This window comes from Syngnathoides biaculeatus, chromosome 8, assembly GCF_019802595.1.
Source record: "Syngnathoides biaculeatus isolate LvHL_M chromosome 8, ASM1980259v1, whole genome shotgun sequence".
Taxonomy (NCBI): Eukaryota; Metazoa; Chordata; class Actinopteri; order Syngnathiformes; family Syngnathidae; genus Syngnathoides; species Syngnathoides biaculeatus.
In genome coordinates this window covers 18,495,818-18,519,006 of record NC_084647.1, presented here as the reverse complement: position 1 = coordinate 18,519,006, position 23,189 = coordinate 18,495,818, and the positions used below count along the sequence as shown (strand labels likewise).

At 43.3% G+C, this 23,189-nt stretch overlaps 1 protein-coding gene across 3 annotated transcripts in view; it reads right to left on the bottom strand.

Annotated features, from left to right (window-relative positions):
• Positions 1 to 23,189, bottom strand: part of gab2 (GRB2-associated binding protein 2) — a 45,455-nt gene that overhangs the window by 9,209 nt on the left and 13,057 nt on the right. For all 3 annotated transcript variants that reach the window (XM_061827557.1, XM_061827555.1, XM_061827558.1), the window contains 2 exons: positions 13,452 to 13,755; positions 600 to 831 (listed from right to left, as the gene is read on the bottom strand). In XM_061827557.1, coding sequence (XP_061683541.1) covers positions 600 to 831; positions 13,452 to 13,755 — 536 coding nt within the window. The remainder of the gene's footprint in view (positions 1 to 599; positions 832 to 13,451; positions 13,756 to 23,189) is intronic.

Here is a 23,189-nt window from a genome sequence, read left to right as displayed (position 1 = left end):
TTCAAAAAGCTCAGTAGAAATTTTCATTTGTTGGACATGTTTTTGGAACGGTACAAAGAGTAAAATCTAGCTATAGACTCGAAAGGCATTTGGTACTATCAACACTGTTATTTTAATTATGGAATTAGCAGAGTATATGCAATATTAAAGACTTATTTTTCTTGTTAAAAAAAAACAAGTTTGGGATTTTTCTTTTTGTGGGTGGGGTGGGGACTTAAATGGATTCATTCATTTGACTGGTAAAAAGGAGGATGATGATGATTTGAGTATCATCAAGGGACAAATTACACTTTATGTCCAGACACCACTATTTAAAAAAAAAAAAAGACTTGTAAAGATGATATACAATATTTAATATATATTTTTATATCTTCAGTATTGTTGTATTTGGTAAGCCTGTTTTGCCTTGTGTTCTTGTGTTGTTTCCATGGTGGAAACAACTGGAACAGTAAATTTCCCGAGTGGACGAATAAAGTATCTATCTGTCTATCTTTGTAAACGGTTTATTCTGCCCTCTCATCCTCGGGGGGGCCTCCGACAGGGGAGGAAGCGCAGCCAGCCTGTACGTTGACCCGGCAAACAGGAAGCGTGACCCTTACCGCGCGCTCTCCGTCTTCCTGCTCATGCACTGGTGCAGGAGGAGGTAGTCCTGCGGCGCGCTGTTGGACAGGGCGCTGTGGTACGATTGGCGAACGGGCACGTCGAAGGTGAACAGGACGGGCTGGCTGGAGTGGACGGGCGCCGACGACTTGCCGCCGCTGCCGCTCAGAGGGGCCGAGGAGCCGGAGAGATCCGCTCCGACGGAACGCGGCATGTGTTGCAGTCGGACATCTGCGGGGAAGGAGAGGGGACGCATTATTGATTGGAACACAAGAGATTGGATGCCTGGATAGAACCTTTCAAAAGCTCACAGGTGGCCTTTCCTCTAAGAGCGAATAGGACACTTTTGAACTCAACCCGATTTCTAAGTGGTTTACCATTATCGTAAAAATTCTGCACTCCTTTATTAACTTGAAAAGTCATGTCAGCCTGTAAAGTCATGGACAGACGGAAGTGACAATCCATTTTCTGCATAATCTATACAAATATATGTGTGTACTGTATATATAACATTTTAAATGTGCTTTATTTTCCAATAGGCCTGATAGTAAACATACTAAAACAAAATTGTAAACAAACAAAATGTATTTAAAAGCGGAAATCTAGTGCTTTGCATGAACAGTGTATCCAATATGTCATGTAATATGTACCCTATTTTGACAATGTGATGTTAAATTCTCTCTCATTTAATTGTGTTTTCGGACAGGAATGACACGGAGTCTGACGAACGAGCCGCGAGCCGAGCTTTCAGGCGCCGGAGGCCTTTAGCCGAGCTTCGGTGGTGGCGGAGGCCTTTAGCCGAGCTTCAGCGTCTGGGGCTAACGAAGCTAGGCTAACGGCCTCCGCCGCCTGGCCCACCGCCGCTGCCCGCTTCGTTAGCCATGGACGCCGAAGCTAGGCTAAATGCCTCCCCGGACGTCGAAGCTCGCTCTGGTAGTAGCTGATGCCTTTAGCCTAGCTTCGGCGTCCGGGGCTAACGGCCTCTGCCTCCTGGAAGCTCGGCTCGTGATCACTCACTCGTCAGACTTTGCGTCATTCCCGTCCAAAGAACCATTCGAATATTCAACATTAATTAAAGCCCCAGGTTCAAATTTGTATGGAAGTATTCCTCCGTCTTCCCGATCAACCGATACTCGTATTTCTTCATCAGATGATTAAAAATCCGAGAAATCAGCACTGGGCATAAATGGTGTCCCATGTAATCGAGCCTTTGTTGCGGCACGGTTACAGGTCACATCCACCCATGTAGATCATGTAACTTGCGGAAATGGCAGCGCCCCTGAAAATTCGTAATTGTCTGTAAAAACCTTCTCAAAACACTATTAAATGAGTGAAGATTTAACATCATATTGTCAAAATAGGGTGCATATTACATGAACTATTGGATGCACAGTTCATGCAAAGCACTGGATTTCCCCTTTAACATACAATATTTTCTCACATTGGACACAAATGTGTGTTGCACATGCATTACTACTAACATTGTTCTAATTCTAGCTTTTGTACTGTTTTTAAATAATTTTCCTTTCATTGAGAGATTTCATTAACCTGTTAGTTTAACTTGATGATTTAGAGAATATATTTAGTAGTTTGCTTCTTTCTTGTTTTACTCTTTTGTATTATTAAACATGATAAGTATGTAAAAACAACAGTCCTCAGAATAAGGACAGGAAAAATGAAGAATAATGAAGCGATTAGGATGTGACTTGATGCGTACAACCACTATGGAATCAGATAAGATAGCATTAATGCTAACAAACCACACTTAGCATTTCCATTTATTATTTTAGCGGGTAAGGCTATGCAGGAGAAGGGACTTGCCTGTCAATCACCGGCCCGACCGGTAAAGGGTCACCTCACAACAAGGTGAGCGCCTATTGTGATGCTTTATTGGAGGCTACGGTTTTGAGGCTTTGCATGACCTCGGCGTGTATCAGTCTAATCTGCAGTCAATATATAAGAGGGATGCGCCCTGAGGGAGGAGACAACACAGTATCATCCAGATTTTTTTTTTTTTTTGTGCAGTGTGTGATCATGTGCACATGATCCGAGACCCGCTTCGATCGCGCGCAGACAACAACCTAAGCAGACTTTTTCCCCTGCTGTGCGACAAGCGAGATATCTACATCAGAGTACTAATAGAGGCTGCAAATAGACACGGGCAGGAGGCCAAGCAAGTGGAGGAAGAGGAGGAAGAGGAGGAGAAAGTGGGCGGCAAGCCGATCCATCGACCCGTGGTGCCGCATGCAACTCTAGCCGAGGGGTGCATGGAAAAAAAGAAGAAAAAAACAAAAACAAAATCTCATCTTCTCTGAAGCTAACGGACCTCTCGGTCACTATGCAGCAAGTGGATTTCATTTCATTTCATGGGCTTTTCTCCTATATAGCCAAGGAAGAGTCTACCTGGCAGTTTTTGGAAAATTATTTTAATAAATACCTTATCATAACCTTGGTAAAAAGGAGCAATCTATTTGAACTTTGGTGTGTTTTTTTTTCCTCCAAGTGGACTAGTGAAAAATAGACATTTACTCACTGTACAGTAAAGGAGAATTAATTTCATATTCAAAGAACGAAGGTAGCAGGCATTTATGTATTACAATAAAGTGCAACGTGAATGTTAACTCTACTGTATGATTCAGACATTATCAGGGAGGCACCACGCCGCTTATGTTTTTTTATGTACTGCAGCCTCCCTTTACCAAGACTTATTGGAGGGCAAGCTGCTCTTTTGAAATGTTCAAGTTGAGTCATGATGTCACACACAGTGACCTACGCTGTGTGTGTGTGTGTGTGTGTGGATATCCCCGTGTGAGCAGGGGGAGGCCGTGGGGGGTGTTGCAGTCAGACTAAAAGAGGTGCATGCCTGAGGGGCATTGGGATGTCCAGGCCATTGGACATCATCAATTACACATGCAGGGAACCCCCTCCCCCGGCCCCCGTCCCCAAATCCTCCTACGCCCCCCCCCCCCCCCGCCCTTTCCCCTTACGCCCAGTAATCCTCAATTACGCCATTGTTCTGAGTGATTCCACTCTCTGTCGGCTCGCTTGGGCGTCATCGCCTCTCCTGCAAAAAGCTTTTGCAAAAAGCTTTCATGCAGCGCCGCGAGTCCGAGGCCCACTAACGTGGGTAGATATATTGATCGGTCATAGAGAGGCCCAATCCCTGCCCCCCTCTCCCACCAGCCTGAGCGTGGAGGAGAGCGAGCGATGCGAAAGCAATCTCAGATCTCATTCTGGGTCTACAGCATAGGTGTCAAACTCAAGGCCCGGGGGGCCAGATCTGGCCCGCCACATGAGTCTTTGTGGCCCACAAAGACAAATGTAGTGTTTCAACTTCTGTGATTCTTGTGAAAATCTACCAACATTTCAAATTGTCCTCAATCAGAAATGATCATGTTGCGATATAACAAGCATTTTTTTGTTTACTAAACGTGAACAATAGTTGAAAAACCCATTACACTTGATTACTGACTCCAAAACTGATTCATAAAATTTGTTTTTAAAAATGATGAGCTGGTAAATTTTTATTTTCTTATGGATTCACAGTCAGAACGGTCCCCTGGTGGAAACAGAAACTACAATGTGGCCCGCGGCAAAAGTGAGTTTGATACCCCTGATCTACAGTAAACAAAATAAACATTTCAAAATGAAACTATTAACTATGAGGTACTTTCTTGTGCAGTGTTTTTCACAGTTCCAGTTTTTCTGATTTTTTGGGGGGAGCCTGGCTAAAACAGGACTGCATGATCCCCTTTGTAGTAGCTAACTAGCTTTGCCTACACCATGAATTTTTAGTAGTAGAAGTACATCACGGAGGGAAGGCGGAGGGACGAACATTTGTCAAAGTCCAACGTGACAACCAGTCTGCGTTCAGGGCCTTCACACCTGCATGGCAGCTTTAGAGCGCCTCGTTGTCATCATCTTGCTGCGAAAATGTTACAGCGAGTCGCAAGAAGTCCCCGGTTGGTTCTAATAATCTCTGTAAAGACAGAATTTCTAGTTTGTTTACGTACACCTAATGTTATAGCCTAAAATGTAAAGGCAATGGTTCTAAAAACTATATTCCAATGATATTCTTCTTCTCATAACAAGAACGCCAGCTTTGGGTGGGAAAAACAACACATGGCCGACATTCCGGGTCAGCGAGTGCCCAAGTTCATGAGCCATTTTCCTAATTAGGCTCCATAATACATCACCTACTGTCTCATCTGCTCTTCGGACGTAATCTAATAAAAGGGGGGCTGCTGGATCTCAGGAGGCCAAAATTAGAACCCAGCTGGTTCGCAGAGGACAACCGACGTCTTTGTCGGTGTGCCGCGCATTTCCTCCCGGTTGGGCCAGAAGTGGAGGAAGATGTAAAATAATCTAATCTGAAATGGGATGTAAAAATAGAAGAGGTGTGTGTGTGTGTGTGGGGGGGGGGGGGGTGAATAAAAACGCCAGTTGGAGCGACGTGAATGAAAGCACTTGGGAAGCTTCAAGCGGGAGCCTTTGAATTTTCTCAATGTTGCGCAGATTGCAATCACCATTGAGATGACGCGCCATACACACACACACACACACACACACAAACGCGCACACACACGCTGCTGACATGGTAATCAGTTAATTAATCAAACGTACTTCTTCATGTTGCCAAGACATTTAGGATAATTGTGCACCTTTGGGTAAAGGTCCGCAAAGGTGTACTAAAATGAGTTTGGTCATTTCTAAAAATTCAATTTTATGTGGTTTAATTGTATTAATCACATTTTCGCTTGATTTCATAGTCTTTAAAAAAATGTTTTCCCTAAAATCAGCCCGTATACCAGTGTTTATTTTAAATCATTTGCACACATACTAAATGCCAAATTTATTTATTATCCATATTAAAAATGTAAGGCGGCATGGTGGGTTAGCTGGAAAGCGTCAGCCTCACAGTTCTGAGGTCCCGGGTTCGATCCCGGCCCAGCCTGCGTGGAGTTTGCACGTTCTCCCCATCCCTGCATGGGTTTTCACCGCAAACTTCGGTTCCCTCCCACATCCCCCCAAAAAACAAAAAAAAAAAAACATGCAACAATAATTGGCCACTCTAAATTGCCCCTAGGTGTGATTGTGAGTGCGGCTGTTTGTCTCCATGTGCCCTGCGATTGGCTGGCAACCAGTTCAGGGCGTATCCCTCCTCCTGCCCTTTGACAGCTGGGATAGGCTCCAGCACTCCCGTAACCCTCGTGAGGATAAGTGGCTAAGAAAATGGATGGATATTACAAATTTATATAAAATAACTACATGTCTAAATTAAAATAGGAGCCATAAGGTGTAAATACATCCTAGTTTTGCGTGTTAAAAAAAAAGAAAAGAAAAAAAGCAATTTCATTAATGGTTTTGCAGGAGATTGCCCTCGGGGGGGACTTTGAAGGTGTCACAAATTAAACCCGTTGGCCAAGGTATGTACAATGTATGCAAACATTAACACGTGCAGGCGCACACACACACACACACACACGCACACACATGGACACGCACACACACACTGCTAATCGCGTGTGTGTGGTTATTGGGGTGAGGACAAGAGGCGAGGGGGCTACTTTGCTCCTCGACACATCACTGACGTAACACAATAAAAGAGATGGAAGCCACGGCATCAGACTTGAGGAACGCTGAAGGTCAAACATACTGCAATGCGCTCCTGCGGAACAGGCGTGACCAAACTTTTTACACGTACAGAAAAATGGAAGGAAGATCGGGGCCCAAATGACATTGAAAGTGGTTAAATCCATTCCATAACCGTCTCGGTTCACTTTGGTGGTATCAGTGACAAAGCACAAAATGTGATAGCTTCACATTTACTCAAAATTTATTATCATTATTTTGGGGGAATTACAAATAACGTGATGCTAAAACCTTCTATTTTTTTACTTAAATGCCAACACAAGTGATGTGACCAAAGAGCAAAATTAGTTTTTTTTTTTTTTTTTAAACAACACTGGATGACATTTTAACTCGAAATGCATGACTGCAGACGACCTCAACGCACGCCAGTGGGCATCTCGTCGGGCTCGTCATGCGTTCCAGCACACAAGCGGCTGAAAGCAACGAAGAGAGTTTGGAGTCGCTCTGTCAGTAACAGCATATTTGATTCGTTGACCCTGCCGTCTTTGCCACAGAAAGTCAGAGTGAAGCGGCCATGGCTACACAGTTACGTGACTTTTGACACGAGTCTGACTAGCTTTTGGACTTCCTGGACTAAAACTTGACTTTGAACTTGACTTGAACTGCTTGACCTCACAAATCTTGTCTGTTCATTTTTAAGAGAGCGAAACCTGCTGCTGACAGCCATCATTCGGGACTAACACCCTCCTGAAAAAGGTTTCCAAATGCCTATTGACAAAGCACTATTTATGTCGAAATGAAAATCCTCAACTGACTCCAAGATACTGCCGGGACACAAGATTCCACCTGATAGCGCCAACGAAACACGGCATTGTTATCGCAACCGAACTTCGGGTTTTGTGTGTCCCCGTTTTCACAAGATTCGGATTAGCTTGAAATGTCGTGTGGGCTCAACTCGCTTCCCTTTTTGTCTCAGTCGCTTGAAACTTGAAGGTTAAGACTCGAGACCTATTCATGAGATTTACTTCCCGCCTCTGCTGATTAGCCGCGAACAAGGAGTGGAACACGTCACCGCTACAGAGATGCCGCGCTGGAGATTGAGGTAAGAGATTCCACGAATGCAGGAAGTGACAAGTAACATTTGCTGCCTGATTAAACGGGCGACGTGCAAGTCAGCCCTCAGCTGCACAAGACAGGAACAAAACTGAGACATATTTATCACGCATCCACTTTCTACAGCACTTGTTCATCACATTCGGGTTGCGGGTGGGATGGAGCTGAGCCCAGCTGGTTTAAGGTGGGGGGGAAAAAAAAAGCACGGTGTGTTTATTACTAAGTAATTACTATTGATTGCGAGATGTTCATATTCATGAGCTGATATTCATTCCCAGTATATGTATTTCTCATTAAATTTTATTGTGCATTTATTTAGACAACTGATAAAATGCAAAGGCACTGCAATATTTTAAGAATTGTTGTGATAATTTACATCATTTGCATGGAGATAGGAGCCTTCGTAGCACTTTTTTTTTTGCTTGACTTGCAGGCTAAATTTTGTAATTATGGTGACATTGAGCTCAGCTCACTTCATAACATGTAGTAGTTTGGCAGATAGTGTACAATTCTTCAACCAATGACGAATCTAAATGTGTTTGAAACAACATCAACATCATCACTTTCTTTATCTTACGCAAGTCCATTTAGGCAAATGTTAAACAAACAATGCAAATGACATAAACGTGGTAACAAATAGCGGCAATGTGTCAGATGCCTGTAGGCAACGGACATTTGAACACAAACAGAGGAGAAACTTGTGAACAAGCAATATTACAATACTCGGGCGGATAAAATATTGTTGAGAAACACTACTTAAAATTTTATGTCATTTTAAATCATAAAAGTCCTTGATTTTTTTTTCCAAACATATTTCCAAAGATCTAGTTTTTAAAGGATCCCCAGACACTGAAAAGGCCAAAAAAAAAAAAAAGATCTTGAAGTTCATTAGTAAAACAGGAGTCACATTTAAAATAAAATGAGAAGAACAAACAATGGCAGTCGCTTGACTTTTTAATAAGTGCAGCAGCGTCTTCCTCTGTAGAGAGAAATGCAAAAGTCTCGCGCCTAAAATCCTCGGCAGGAAGCCGTTCATGATTTAGATGAAGTCAGTACAGTCAAGACAGAGATTAATTCTGGCCATATCTGATCCTGGCTGAGGCTTCCAAATTTCTAAAACCAAATTAGGTTATGTTCTCATTCCCATTTGCTTATTAGGAGGCTCACACAAATATGACTGAAGCAATTCCCGTGGCACTTCATATCGGGGTGAGGTTAGGGTCAAAGAAATGTGCAGATTCATGATTATTAATATCCCTTTAGCTGTAACTGAGTGATAAGACACGTTTCGCCAACATTTCCCATGAATGATTGTGACAAAATTTGGGCCAACGCAATGGTTGCTAATTATTAAGTGCTTGTACAAAACCATTTGCCATCGAAGCGGGCAATGGATGGCGCGGGTAAGGTACCGGTATGACGGTCTGAGCGCTCCCCCGTGCTTAACAGTCTCCTTGTGATTAATGCGCATGCGTTACTAACAGGGGAACTCTGTGTGGGTAGCAGACGCTTACTCATACTTCCCCTTCTTCTACATAGAGGTAGCTAAAATACGTTATATCCTAACCCTAACCTAACTTTAAAACAAAAGTTGATAAAAGGATAGATCTGAGATGTCCATAGCGAACATGAACACTCGGCGACAAGTTGTGGCACATGTTGAAGCACGATTGGGGATGTTTCAGACTGGCCGGAAGTTTACAAAATATACGCGGATGCGCATTAATCACAAGGAGTCTTTTCAGCACCGGGAGCGCACAGACCGTCACACTGGCGTGGGATGAGGTGCTGAGGTCGACCCGCGAAGTTGCCTGTGGTGACTTGTGCTGAAAGTAATTGTTGCTCACGTCACTACCTATCTGAAAGGGGCTTACATTAGAACTTGTCATGGCCCCGCCGGTCCCTGTCCTGGCCGTACCGGTCCACGAGGCGGCACGCACCTGCCGCAATTGGCGGAGGCGTACACCTGCGCCTCCTCTCTAGTAATTACGTCCCAGTTATATGGAACCAAACGTACGGTCTGGCCTTTGCCAGATCGTTGCTTCATGCCTCGTTCCCGCACTCTCGTAATCCCGTTCCTAATCTCCCGTGTACCGACTCCTGCCTGCTCACTGACCTGCCTCCTATCCGCCCGGGATCAACTTAAATCGAGATGGGTCTGTACAAAACCAAGGAACACGGTGTCCACTAAAACAAAACAAAAGCCCAACCTAAAATGGACTCCTGATGTCTCTCGGTCAAGTGAGGGAGCTGAGAGCGAACAACAAAGACAGTGATTGACGATGGGACACTCCATTCATTTGATGCGTTTGTGGGGCTGAGTGGGAGGTGGTTTCCACAGGCCTGGAAACACTCCAGCTGCCACTCACACAATCACTATCTGATAACAGCAGCACACATGAGCAGGACGACGACAACACGGAGCGCGGTTGCTATACGGTGCTGCTCGGCCAGAGCTGGCCTCGTGGTCAGCCGGGATGGGGGTGCAAGCTGCAACGACGCTTCAAAACACGCCAGGGTCCAGGGGGGAAAACAATTCTCCCCAAAACGCTCGAGAACTCCTAGAACCGACAGTCACGGTGGGGTTTTTGCTCCGACTGAATCCGCAGGCATCAGCGTTTCCACCATCACGATTGTGCGGCTGTGCCAGTGAGTTTGCATTTAAAGGAACAAAGCCAGTTACGTAACAATGACTTGTTGTCATGCTCCCACTGAGTCAACTCTTCCTCGCCATCCCACACAAAGAACTTCAACGCCGCTTCGCGTGGAACTTTGAAAAACTGCTGCGACGGCAACCAAATCACCCCAGAATAAACGCTTCTTCATCAGCAGCGGCAAACATGACATCACCGCTTCGTCACGTCACGGCAACGACAACAACAACGACGACGTCGAAAACACATGTTAGCGGCGCAACATCTGCTTCTCTTGTGAACCAGAGGAATTATCGCTCTTTTTTGTTGTTGTTTTTGTTCCTGTGCCACAGTTTTGTTTTCCCTCACAGAGGGATTTCCCCTGTCTGTTTGGTGTCGTCTGCAGCTGCAAAAAAAAAAAAAAATCGTTCCTGACAAATCTGTCTTCCCTGCTTACTTCAGACCAGAAAGCCACTAGTCTGAAATAAGAAATAAAGTAATTAATACCTTTGTATTATCAGTAATAGCAAAAAAAAAATAGTTACGGCTACTCATCTACAAATTTCTAATGGTTTGTAACTCCAACGTGACGGTGAGTAATTTCCAGTAAAGAAGGTCGATCAGCATTTACTGCATCGTTGCCATTCGAAAATTCAAATTCTGACCTAAGAAAAATAGCAAAAACCACAAACTCGTCTAACCAAAGCGTATTGACGAGCTGACAGAAAAAAAGTCTCAGTTTCTGTTGAATCTTCCAAAAACAAGACGACAAGCTCGTTATCATACATAAGTCAAACGTTATTTTTAGCTTTTTCCAAAAATGCATCAGTGGTTTTCCATTAACCTTAATAATAATAATATAATAATAATAATAACAATAATACATCATTATCTAACATTTCTACTGGGTCGACAGGGTCCATGCGGAAATCACCCTCAGGCACAAACAAACAAACAGAATGTCGGAATTTTTGCTTAAGAAGGAAATTTCTGATTTCCATTAGTGTGCACTGCAAAAGCTAAAATATTAATATAGCCTTTTTGTGCCAAGCAATTAAAACATTTTTTAAAAAAAGCTGCTTTTGCATAACAGGTTTTCACTTGCTTCAAGACTTTTTCCTTTAAAAACAAAAGTCTCAACACCTTCTTGAGATTCCATTTATGGTTATGAGTAAGAAACGGCATCATTTGAAAGGTAGATATCAGTAAACACCTTTGGGTACATATACATATTTCAGGGTCCCTGGGGGATTGGTGTGGAGTTGAGGGGGTGTTGGTGTCGGACCGGATTTCAGCAAGTCTGTGCTGTTTTAAATGTATCACCCCCCCCCTTTTTTTTTTTTAATGCACCACATACACTAATCTCCGGGAGGCGGGAGAAGAGGTGCATGTGTGTGGGGGCACTGTGACCCACCGGGTGGCCAGTTGGCGGGCACCTTGGTGGTAGCAGGGGGCCACCCTGGGTCTCTCAATGTGGGACATGTCACGTCCCATCCGGTGGGACCTTGGGCCCGACCCTGTCGTCAATTGACCGGGTGGGGTCCTCAGCCTCCGTGGGGTAGGCACAGCAATTACGGGACGTTACTGTCAGTCTTGTGCATGTAAAATGGCGTCATCCACTTGCATGTGTCCGCTGCCCCCCACCCTCCCCCAGGACTCTTACATTGGCTTTGGGGGCACTCACTTGTTGTGACAAATAACTTCTGAATCCACAAATTGTTTGTGTTTCCCTTCACATCTACTTTTGTTTTATCGTTATTCTATAATTTATTTAGTTAATCTCAACACATTTCAATTGTACAGCCGGATTCTTTTCCTGCCCGTGTCCTGTCCTGTCCTGTCCTATCTGGTCCTGTCCTGTACTCACAAAGCGTAGCCCAGGCAATATCTACATTTCATGTTGCTTTGTTGTAGATGGGTGATTTTTTACCTCTTTATAACTAGCGCTTTGTCTTTTGTCTTTATTCTAGAACCCTTTTTCTGTTCGACTGATCAACTCTTAATAAACATCAATCATAATGAAAAAAAAAATCACAGAAGAAGCTATGAAACTCCAATGTGAAAATAAAACTGTTCTGGCAAAAAAAAAAAAAAGGATACACATCCTCTATTCTGTGTGACCTGAAAGCCGAAGAAGATTGTTCGCTATGCTTTAGTTTATTTGTTTTAAGAAATCAGATGCTTCTGTTCTTAAGGGAGAAAATCATACTTGAATTAGGTAATACAGTCCTGATTTTATTATTCTTTATCTTGCTTGACCAATCTTTGCTGTGTTTCCCAGAGAGTAGAACGAGCTAGCGTTCATGGGAAAGCTGACACATATTTGAGTATAAATTAGCATGAGTGCTTGAAAAATGCAAGCGGGTCACAGCTGCTTTTTAGTGTTCTATTTTTATCAGAAATAGTCACGAGAAGGGGAAGGAAATACATATTTAGAACCGCCAAAAAAAGATGATGCGACCTGCCAAATACAGCTAAAGGTTAGCGCTATGTGCTAAGCGTCAACACGTGGAGGGAAACCCCTCGCACTGCCAGGCTACACCTGCGCATATTTCCATGTTTTCAAACAATCAGTCATGCAAGGAAAAAAACATGAATGCCAACATGGTGCCAGATGGTCACGTTAGCCTAAGAGCTAGCAGAGATGGGAACTAGCAGTCAATTTGAATCACTCTTTTGATAAACTGTGCCTTGTCACTCTAGACGTCGGATCTCATTGTTTTTTTCTTTTTTTTTTTTTTTTAAGATTAAGATTGATAGTATAGACTTTCCAGTCACCCTTTTAATCAAAATACAGCAAAGGTACTGTTGCTGTTCTTAACGGTACCAAACCGTTGAAGCGGCGCCTGATGTTCATAGCATCAGTCATGCTTGTGCACATCTCCAAATGCAAATAGAGAATAAAATTGAAAAAAAATCTAAAAAATAAAATTTAAATTTTACATTTCAAATTCCTCGAGTCCTGGATCTCCCAATGTCAACTACAGAAGATGCATCATAAGTACAATAAATCACAAAAAACTAATGAGTTGTTGAATTACGCTGTCCAGGAAAAAAATCATTTTAATTATAAAATAAAATGATAAATATAAAGGAGTACAAAATCTCTCTCTCTTATATACTGTATATTTTATATATATAATAGTAAATATTAAAACATTTTTTAATATAGACAGTTGTATAACAGAAAATTAAAAGAATAATGTTCACATTATATAAAATAAATACTAAATAATAGAATATTTAATCATCTGAAATTCCAGAATAAATAAAATAATGTAAAATAATAATACATATTTGTTAAACAATATGGAGAAAAATGTATTGTATGCATTATTAAAGACAATGGGAAATTAAATTTGTTTTGTACTGTACACTAAAGAGTGCCGAAAAAATAATTAAGTGATTATTTGAGAGATATTTTAGTCCTTACATCTTAACAAAAACACTAATACAAAAAGTCAGATTGAGGAGAAGTGGAAAAAAAAAAAAAAAGAAAAAAACCCTCCTTACCGTGGTTGTTGTCATCTGACTGGTTGAAGCCGCACAGCTGGCAGATGGCGCGAACCCACTTGTTCATCTCCGCCTCGGTCTCAGCCACCAGGTAGAAGGTGCGGTCCGAGGTCTTGATGTCGAACACGAAGCTGTCCTGGAACTCTTTCCTCTTGAAGGTGAGGCCGGCATCCACCTGCTCGCAGCAGTGCAGGTCGATGACCCGGATTGGCTTCTTGGAGTGGTCGTTCTTGTAGTACTCCAGGACATCAGGGTCACCGCTCATGCGCCCGCTGCGCAGTATGAACCAGCGTTTCTTCCATGCCTGGCGGGGGTAGATAAGAGCTTGTGTTGCAACGCTACTAATACTACGTACCCCGACTACAAAACATAATTGCTTGTGCGGTTACATGAGAACAACGTTCATTGAAAAAAAAGCCACACATTCAGTTAGGATCACAGGACAATCACTCAGCAGCTGGACTTTGTTTGTGCTGTCAAACACTTTCGACAATATTTTAAAAGAAAGTTAAGTGTGTGTGTGTGTGTAGCAGGTGTTTACGCCCACAACCTCAACGTATTTCCTGTGCTGATATCCCTTTCTCAGCTCAAAAACACGAGGCCGCGCTCCACCTCCTTGACAGTTTGTGACCCCACTGACGACCGAAGCGGGCACAAAACTGACACTACACACTCCTTTCCTAGTGGTTCCGTCAATCCAGTGATGTCACTGCTGTCTAAACTAATACTACGGCGGTGCCTTAACTTATGTATTGTATTTGCTCTGTTACCACGCAGCATTGAATGGAAAAACACTTCATTCATTCCAGCCTCCCCCCATGGGAAAAAACATGACCAAATAGTTTGGTCCCATGAGATTTCTTGGGAAAAAAAAATAGCACTCTACATACATTATTGTACTTTGAAGACAAAAAAAAAAATCATACAGTAAGAACATAATTGAATAGATTGTAAAGGATTAGAAAATGCAGAATCACTGACGGTGTGGGGGACACATGCCTGACTTTAGTGGGACCAGCGTGGGTGGGTTGAATTCCCGCTCAGTGATGTGTCGATATTTGCCCTGTGACTGAGTGGTGACTAGTTCAGAGTGTAGTTCACCTTTGGCCCAAAGTTATCTGCGATGGGCTCCGGCACTCCCGTGACCCCTGTGAGGATTAGCAGCTCGAAAATGGATGGATTAAACAATTATCCCCACATTTTGTTTTGTTTTTTGCTTCAATTCAATGGACATTGTCCCACTCCTCCTGCTGTGCACCTGTTGGCCAGTATAATCCATCCATCCATTTTCTTCACCGCTTATCCTCATGAGGGTCGCGGGGAGTGCTGGAGCCTATCCCAGCTGTCAAGGGGCTGGAGGTGGGGTACACCCTGAACTGGTTGCCAGCCAATCGCAGGGCACATAGAGACAGACACCCGCACTCACAATCACACCTACGGGCAATTTAGAGTGTCCAATTACTGTTGCATGTTTTTGGGATATTGGAGGAAACCAGAGTGCCCAGAGAAAACCCACACAAGCACAGGGAGAACATCCAAAGTCCACACAGTCAGGCCCGGGATTGAACCCGGGACCTCAGAACTATGAGGCCAATGCTTTACCAGCTGAACTACCGTGCTGAATATATGTCTGTGAATATTGTTAGATTGTCTGTTTATGTTTTGGTCCATATTTGCGTTCAAATAATCATTGGTCAAGGCATGATTAGAACACCACCACATAGATGTTATTCATTAGCTCGTCCATGGCGTTTGATTTTGTTAGTAGTGGCTTAAGACTACAGATCTGAGACTTGCCCAAGACCAAAACTCAGAGAGTACAAGACTTTTGTCAAGACAAAGCTTGAGAGAAGCTGAGGCTGTGACAAGCCTCACCTTCAACGTGGTCTCGAGATCATGACCAGTCTACAGTGTTAGAACACTGTTTGTTAGCATGAGCTCAGCTGACTTTCTTAAGACAAAGCTACGTTGTTGGCAGTAAACCTCAACTGTGGGTGGCAATAAACACCTTGAAGCCAAACTGTTGCTCGTCGTGAAGTTGCGAGTGAGCCTCAACTATGCCGCCGCAAAAATAAAAAGAATTGGTTCAGCAGAAGTTGGAGCTCCAGTTCATTTGCTGAGTGGAAAAGTGCTGTGAGTGACGGTCGAATTCAGCCATTGAGTGCTATTTGCGAGCGATCGGGCCTACAACATCGGGCGCACAAACAACAACCTAAGATCTGAAAACACGTGGATATCCTTCAAAGTAATCTTACAATATTACCCTTAAAATAAATGTCTGCCAGATGATTTTACAAGATACACTAGAACTGAACGTGTAACTCTATGTTGACATCACGACGTGTAAAAATAGCAACTGTCAGTCAAGTATAATGAAACGACTGTCATTTCTTAGCCTGAGCTAACGAAATGATGAGAACCTTGCCAGGATTTTTGTTGGACCTTCCTCTGTTAAGTACCTAACATCCTTGGGGGGCTAACAAAGAACCTTTGCTCCAAACGTGTTTAGTTGCTATCTCTTTGCTCAGAGACACAAGAGGAAGAAGACAGAGACGGAGGAAGAGGAGGAAGAGGGGGATTGTGTTTTGGACATCCGCCGACGATGCACTTCCACGAGGCCGTGTCTCACACACACATGCATGCTGCTGACATACAGGATCCTGCCGGGCCCCCCTCCGGCCCCACCACCAGACTGACACAATATAGAATCCAGTGACAAGTTTTGTCACACATGCTCCTCTGGAGAAATAAAGACTATCCTGCTTTGAGGCAAAATAAGACACTTGACTGCCACTGACTTTCCTGTTGACCACAGTTTATTAGGGGACATTGGATGGGTTTCCTGCCTGGAAGACCCCCCCCCATCCCCCTCTATGCTATACTGTACCTCTTTGATAGTGTCAATCAAAACGTAAATGTGTCCATAAAATTGTGTTGCAAATGTAATATCCAGTGAGTATTGTTTGGCTGGTAGAAGTTTATTTCCTGTTGAACAGATAAACCTCGAGGGGGTAACCTTAATATTGCTTGCACACGCAGACATCCGCCGGACCGGGAAGCAGAAAAGCGAACAGAGATAAGCCTCGGCGTGACGGCGACGCACACTCGAGTGTTTCTCGGTATGGGAGACGTTGATGAGGACTCACTAACGGGGCGTGCGTTGGTGTTCCGATAAAAAGACGTGACCGCGTTACTTTCCCCAGAATGTGTGAAGTTCCTGAATTTTGGCAACACCCTGGCTATTTGTGGGAAATAGGGACTGAGCGCTGCAATGATTACAAAACGAAACTAAAACACTTTAGATCCTCCCCACCCTCATTGCAGAAAAATTATAATGTTAATTATGTTAGCTAGTTGGTACTAGATTCCACAGAAGCAAAAAAAAAAAAAAAAAAAAACAGCTGCAGCTCTGGCAAGATTTCCTTTCAAACATCTTATCTGGAGCGAGGTGGCGTCTTCTAATTGAGTTTTGGAGCAGTGCCTGCTTGCAAGAGGTCAACGCAACCCGGCGCGTTTACTCCTGGCATCCTGCAGCTGTGTCTCTACCCTAGAGACATCTCCAGTAAGGACCCTTATCAAACTCAATATATTATCAGGAGATCACCACCAAATCATGTCCAGGCAATCGATTCAATCAAACTACTGATTACAGGTGTATTTGGATCAGATTCATAGGTAAACATATGTGTTCTAATACTGATGTAAAGTAGAATCATGATTAAAATGTAGCCGTATTGTCTTTGGATTAAACTGAACATAGATTTGACATCCTGAAACTGAATCAGCATTGAATGTTTTTAAAAGTTACCATTTTGAAGCGACAGATTTGCACTCTCACTTTGAGATGACAAAAAATGATTATTCCAGATTCAGGATACAGAACCATGATTCCAAATCATTCAATTTCACCTTTGCGCAGTCACAGCAAACTTGATCCAAATGTCTTTTGCAACTTTGATTTGTACATGTTACCAGATCACAGATCACAGATGCTGGCTCCACATTCTAGATTGAGCTCTGGATTATGCTTAAAACTAAATGGAATTTGTGCTTTTGTCACATCAAGCTATACACGAACCAAACCTGATCAAAACAGGTTTGAAGGTTTTTTTTTTCTTAATCTGGATTAAGGTTAAACAAATTCGCATTTGCTGGGAAACATGCTACCCATCCAACTGTGTTTACCACCATCCATGTTACCAAAAACTATCCAGATACAAATCCTAGATCCAGGTTTTAGGTCCAGATACGGAAGTGGACAATTTGGATCCAGTTCTGGATCTTGAGAATGATACAAAATAAATTAATTTGTCCTTTGCTCATGCCAAATTACACACCAAATTAGATAAAAATAAGTTGAAAAGATTTCAACAGTAAAACGATCGGCGAATTGCAGACTCTGGATCTTGAATCCATTTCTCTCAAATGATTCACAGATTATTTGTAATATTACAGCCTCTTGCTGTCCTACTTTCTTCTGCATTATCAAATACACCCCCCCAAAAATTAAATCATAAAAGGATAGGATGCAAAATAGAAAGAGCTAACACGACCTAGTGCCTGCCCTACAACGTCCGTCTGAGCCCATTGATCACTGGAACTGTGGGAAGTCGGCCCCACAGCTCCAGAACTAGGCTAACCTCCCCCGACTCTCCCACATTCAAACCGCCACCCCCTGCCGCATCCCCTCTGAGCCCCCCACCCCCACTGCCTTCGGGCGACACAGCTCGGCGAAGACACGCTGGCCCGGTTACCAACTGGGTTGCAGCACCGAAGTCAAACCAATAACGTCTGATGCCCGACTTTCAACGTGACTGATAGATGGAAGACAAGCAAACTCAGTTTTGTTTAAGATAATATTTTTAACGTGGAAAACACACGCACGCACACGCAAGCAAAACAGCATTCAACAATAGACAATGAAAAACAACACTAGTTCTCCAGGTTCAAAAGGGAGTGGGAAGGAGTCTAGACTTTTGAAATCAGACACCTTCTCCTGATTGTTTTGTTTGTACCTATTCTGCTTCTACTGCTACTACATTAAGTTTCAAATTGTTATGTGAAATACAAAATTTGCACTTGTTGATAAGGATTGTATTTATTTTGAAGTTATCACCACCCTCCCTATCGCCAAACAAGTTTTGTAGTGGTTTCAAAGTACACAGAAAATTTTTCAGCAGTATGAGGTTTTCTTCTTTTTCCCCCGTCACTTAAAATACATCCATCCATCTATTTTCATCTTTTAAAAAATTATATCTTTAGTGCTGTCATTGCAATATCATGAGGCCATGAAACATTTTTTCCTTTTGGTTATCATACTATCTGAATCTAATTCCAGCCCTCGCCTACTGGTTAAAGGGGAAATCCACTGGTTTGCATGAACAGTGTATCCAATAGGTCATGTAATATGTACCCTATCTTGACAATGTGATGTTAAATCCTCTCTCATTTAATAGTGTTTTGAGAAGATTTTTAATCAACAATTAGGAATTTTCAGGGGCGCGGGCATTTTTACGACTCACATGTCGTACGTGCGCGGATGTGACGTTGACCGTGACAGAACAAAGGCTCGATTACATGGGACACCATTTATGCCCAGTGCTGATTTCTCGCATTTATCCTCATCTGATGAAGAAATAGCAGTATCGGTTGATCGGGAAGACAGAGGAATACTTCCATACAGATTTGAACCTGTGGCTGTAATTAATGTTGAATATTCGAACGGTTCTTTGGCGGAATGACGCGGAGTGTGACTACTTGGAGGCCTATGCGCGGGACATAAGTGCCTAAACAAAGGCCCCCCCGGGCTAGGAGCCGCGGATGGTTCTTCGCACGGGAATGACAAGCTCGGCTCGCCAGTCCTCCGCGTGAGGATAAACCCGAGAAATCAGCGCTGGGCATAAACGGTGTCCCATGTAATCGAGCCTTTGTTGCGGCACGGTACACGTCACATCTGCGCATGTAGCATGTGACTTGTGAAAATGGGAGTGCCGCTGAAAATTTTTAATTGTCAATAAAAGTCTTCTCAAAACACAATTAAATGGGAGAGGATTTCACATCACATTGTCAAAATAGGGTACATATTACATGACTTATCGGATACATTGTTTATGCAAAGCAATGGATTTCCCCTTTAAATATTCTTGAATTTGTACATCACCTGTGCTTTATGGAATAAAACTATGTCTACACTTTGGACTCCAAGAAGCGTGAGAGTGTGTTCTAGATGACCTCTTTTGTGGATGGGCCATATTTTGTGAAGAGTCGCTAGTGAACTGCCTGAACTTGTGTAGCTATTGCTCCACATCTCGACATCGTGACTGAAATATGGTAAACTATTAAAACATTTCAGTTCAAAGCCTTAAATCCCATGAGAATGCAGACCAGATACAACAAAAGAACGCAGCAGTCGTTGGCTGCTAAAAATAGCATCAAACTCATTTGTCGATAAGCAGGCGTGTTTGCTTCTATTTTTAGCAGATATTTTGTGGGAAGACAAACAATCTCAGCAAATTCTTTTACGTCGCAGAAATAATAGACGCGTGACGCGGACAACTTTTCAGGGAGGCACAAAACAACGCAGTAGCTTGTTTCACATCCTCATCACGATCTTGCAATCCGACGAGAAATTAGACACGACGGATGCTTGCCACATCCCGCGTGCCATTTATTTAAAATATGAGGGGTTCTGCACAGGGCCCGAGACCAGAGGTTCTCAAATATTTTACACCAAGCACCGGCTTAAACAAAAAAAAAAAAAAAGCTTTCCAACTACTACTTTATGAACCAACAATCAAAAACAGTAAACTTGTAAGTGTTCATCAAAAACATGGGGCACATCTACAGTATGACTTACTAGAAAAACAAAAGTCATCTTCCTTGGTTTGTGTCTCGGCTTCCTCGCGGGAGGTAAAAACAAGCCAAGCGACAAACAATGCTGAGTTCAGAGAAGATTCTCCCCGTCTTTGCTGAAGCAGGAATGTGGCCTGCATTGCGTGTGACTGCCTGCTGATGACGACTAGATTAGCGCTGTCTGCTTGTCCCACCGTCATCCCCTGCCAACAACAAGCCAGCCTTTTGTGGGACACTTTTTTTTTTTTTCGCCGCACATTTTTATAATGTCTTGTCGACACTGTTGAGACATTTTTTTTGTCTGTTTGTTTTTTCGCAGGCAGCAGAAGGCTGGAGAAATAAAAAGTCACACGCGTTGTTTTCGTGGAAGCGTGAAGCGGCGATGACGCAGCCCACACACGCACATTTGCAACAGGGACGCTGCCGATTGGAAATGTGACAGGTTGTAGTCTTCTAGCTTATGAAACGTTATTTGCATGGCAGGCATACTGACCACATTTTATGTCCGAGATCTGACCTCGTGGACTCGAGCCATTTTGGGTGTTTTCTGATGAATGGACGACACTGCCCAAAGATAGGTGTGCCTATCAACAAAATATTGGGCAAAAATTTGGCATTTTGAATCATTTTACAAACATTTGAAAGGATAACCCTTAGTGTTGTCATTAATGGGAGTAGTGTTTGAATTTTTTTTAAGGGGTGGGCGAGGAAAAAAAAAAAATTCCAATTTGGAATGTGGCTGCAACATACCGCATTATAAATTTGTTATTAATGTGACAAAGCGCTGAAAGACCACATTGAAATTAGTGTCGACCTAATGGACTGAAAGAATGAGAAACTCCCCACACAACTGTCATCCTTACACCTTCATTAGCCTGACGTCACGGCTCACTAGCACTACTTTCCAAACCGCCTGCGTCCATGCGCGTGTGTGTGTGTGAGCTACTAAGCATGATCAGTGTGTTCCAGCATTGCAGTCAAACGAGACTCGTTACCCTGGGGGAGCTGCTATCTTTTGTCCCGAATCCAAAACCTGACGAGTCATGAGAGTTAAGGTCGGGATATACCGGCTGGAAATAGACGAGATGGGGTGCACCGATGGGTCCTTGTGTTTGTGCAGCTGTGTGTGTGTTCCAGGTTAACAGCCCACCTCCATCTTGTCCTCCTATTGTGGCGTACAGTAAGACGTGTTTAGTTTTGGATGTTTGCTCATGCACATTAGAAAACACGATGACGGGGGCGTATCAGCTCGCTTGTTGACACAGTTTGTCACACTAGTGACACACACGCACACCGTGTGCTACTACAACAGACACACCTCGGTAAGTGTTTAGGACACGAGCGTCTCTGAGCTCATCAGTGGGCGTGGCTGCGCATACAACGTAATGATGTTTGTTGGGATTTGGCCGAACTGCTTATTGCCAAAGACCGCCTGCCAAAAAGGCTTCTAATTGATTATACTCATAGTTGAATTGTGGATAAACCACAAACTATGACACTGAAACATTTACAGTATCTTACACCAATCCTAAAAATAAACGATTTGATTTTCCTTTTTTTAAAAATCCACTTAGCCGAGAAAAACAATACACAAAACCTAGAAGGGGAAATCCAGTGCTTTGCATGAACAGTGTATCAAATATGTCACGTAATACGTACCCTATTTTGACAATGTGATATTAAATCCTCTCTCATTTAATAGTGTTTTGAGAAGATTTTTATGGACAATTACAAATTTTCAGGGGCTCTGCCATTTTCGCGAATCACGTGACCTACATACGCGGATGTGACGTGTACCGCACCGCAATAAAGGCTTGATAACATGGGAATCCATTTATGCCCAATGCCGATTTCTCGTATTTATCCTCATCTGATAAAAAAATAGCACTATCGGTTGATCGGGAAGATGGAGGAATACTTCCATACAGATTTGAACCTGCGGTTGCGGTGGAGGCCTTTAGCCAAGCTTCGGTGGCGGTGGAGGGCTTAAGCCAAGTTTCGGCGTTCGGGGCTAACAGCCTCCGCCGCCTGGAAGCTGGGCTAGTGGCCCACCGCCGGAGCTCGCCCGTCAGACTCCGTGTTATTCCGCCCACAGAACCATCCGAATACTCAACATTAATTACAGCCACAGGTTCAAATCTGTATGGAAATATTCTTCCATCTTCCCGATCAACCGATATTGCTATTTCTTCATCAGATGAGGATAAATACGAGAAATCAGCACTGAGCATAATGGTGTCCCATCTAATCGAGCCTTTGGAATAGCACGTATCACGTCACATCACCCCACGTTGGTCATAGGACTCGCGAAAATGGCAGCGCCCCTGGAAATTCGTAATTGTCGATACAAATCTTCTCAAAACACTATTAAATGAGAGAGGATTTAACATCACATTGTCAAAATAGGGTACATATTACATGACCTATTGGATAGACTGTTGATGCAAAGCACTGGATTTCCCCTTTAACATTGCATGAATCCTAAAGACAAAATGAATGGTTCAAGGCTGGGCCTTGAGTGCTTTTGTAATTCCCAGTGGAGGTCCCTTTGCTTGAACTTATCTGCACGTACGTGTGTGACATCAGTTTACACAACAGCCAGTAAGCTCAAACCATACACTAGCGGGGAAGTCGGAGGGTTTACACAAGCTGGTGTCGTAAGAGACGTTAAGCAGACAGCGTGAACGGACGGACGCCGCGCGTCTCTGGTTGTTCTCCCGGTCACGTCCGAAGCAGGTATCGCAAACAAAACAAAAGGAAGAGCGCGGTGTTCAACTCTTGCGAGCTTTGAGTAAATCCAGACACGCCGCGGTCGGACACGTCGCTATTGCTGTCACGGGGGACTGTCTGTTGTTGTAGTGGAGCAGCTCCAAGTACTGGTGACAA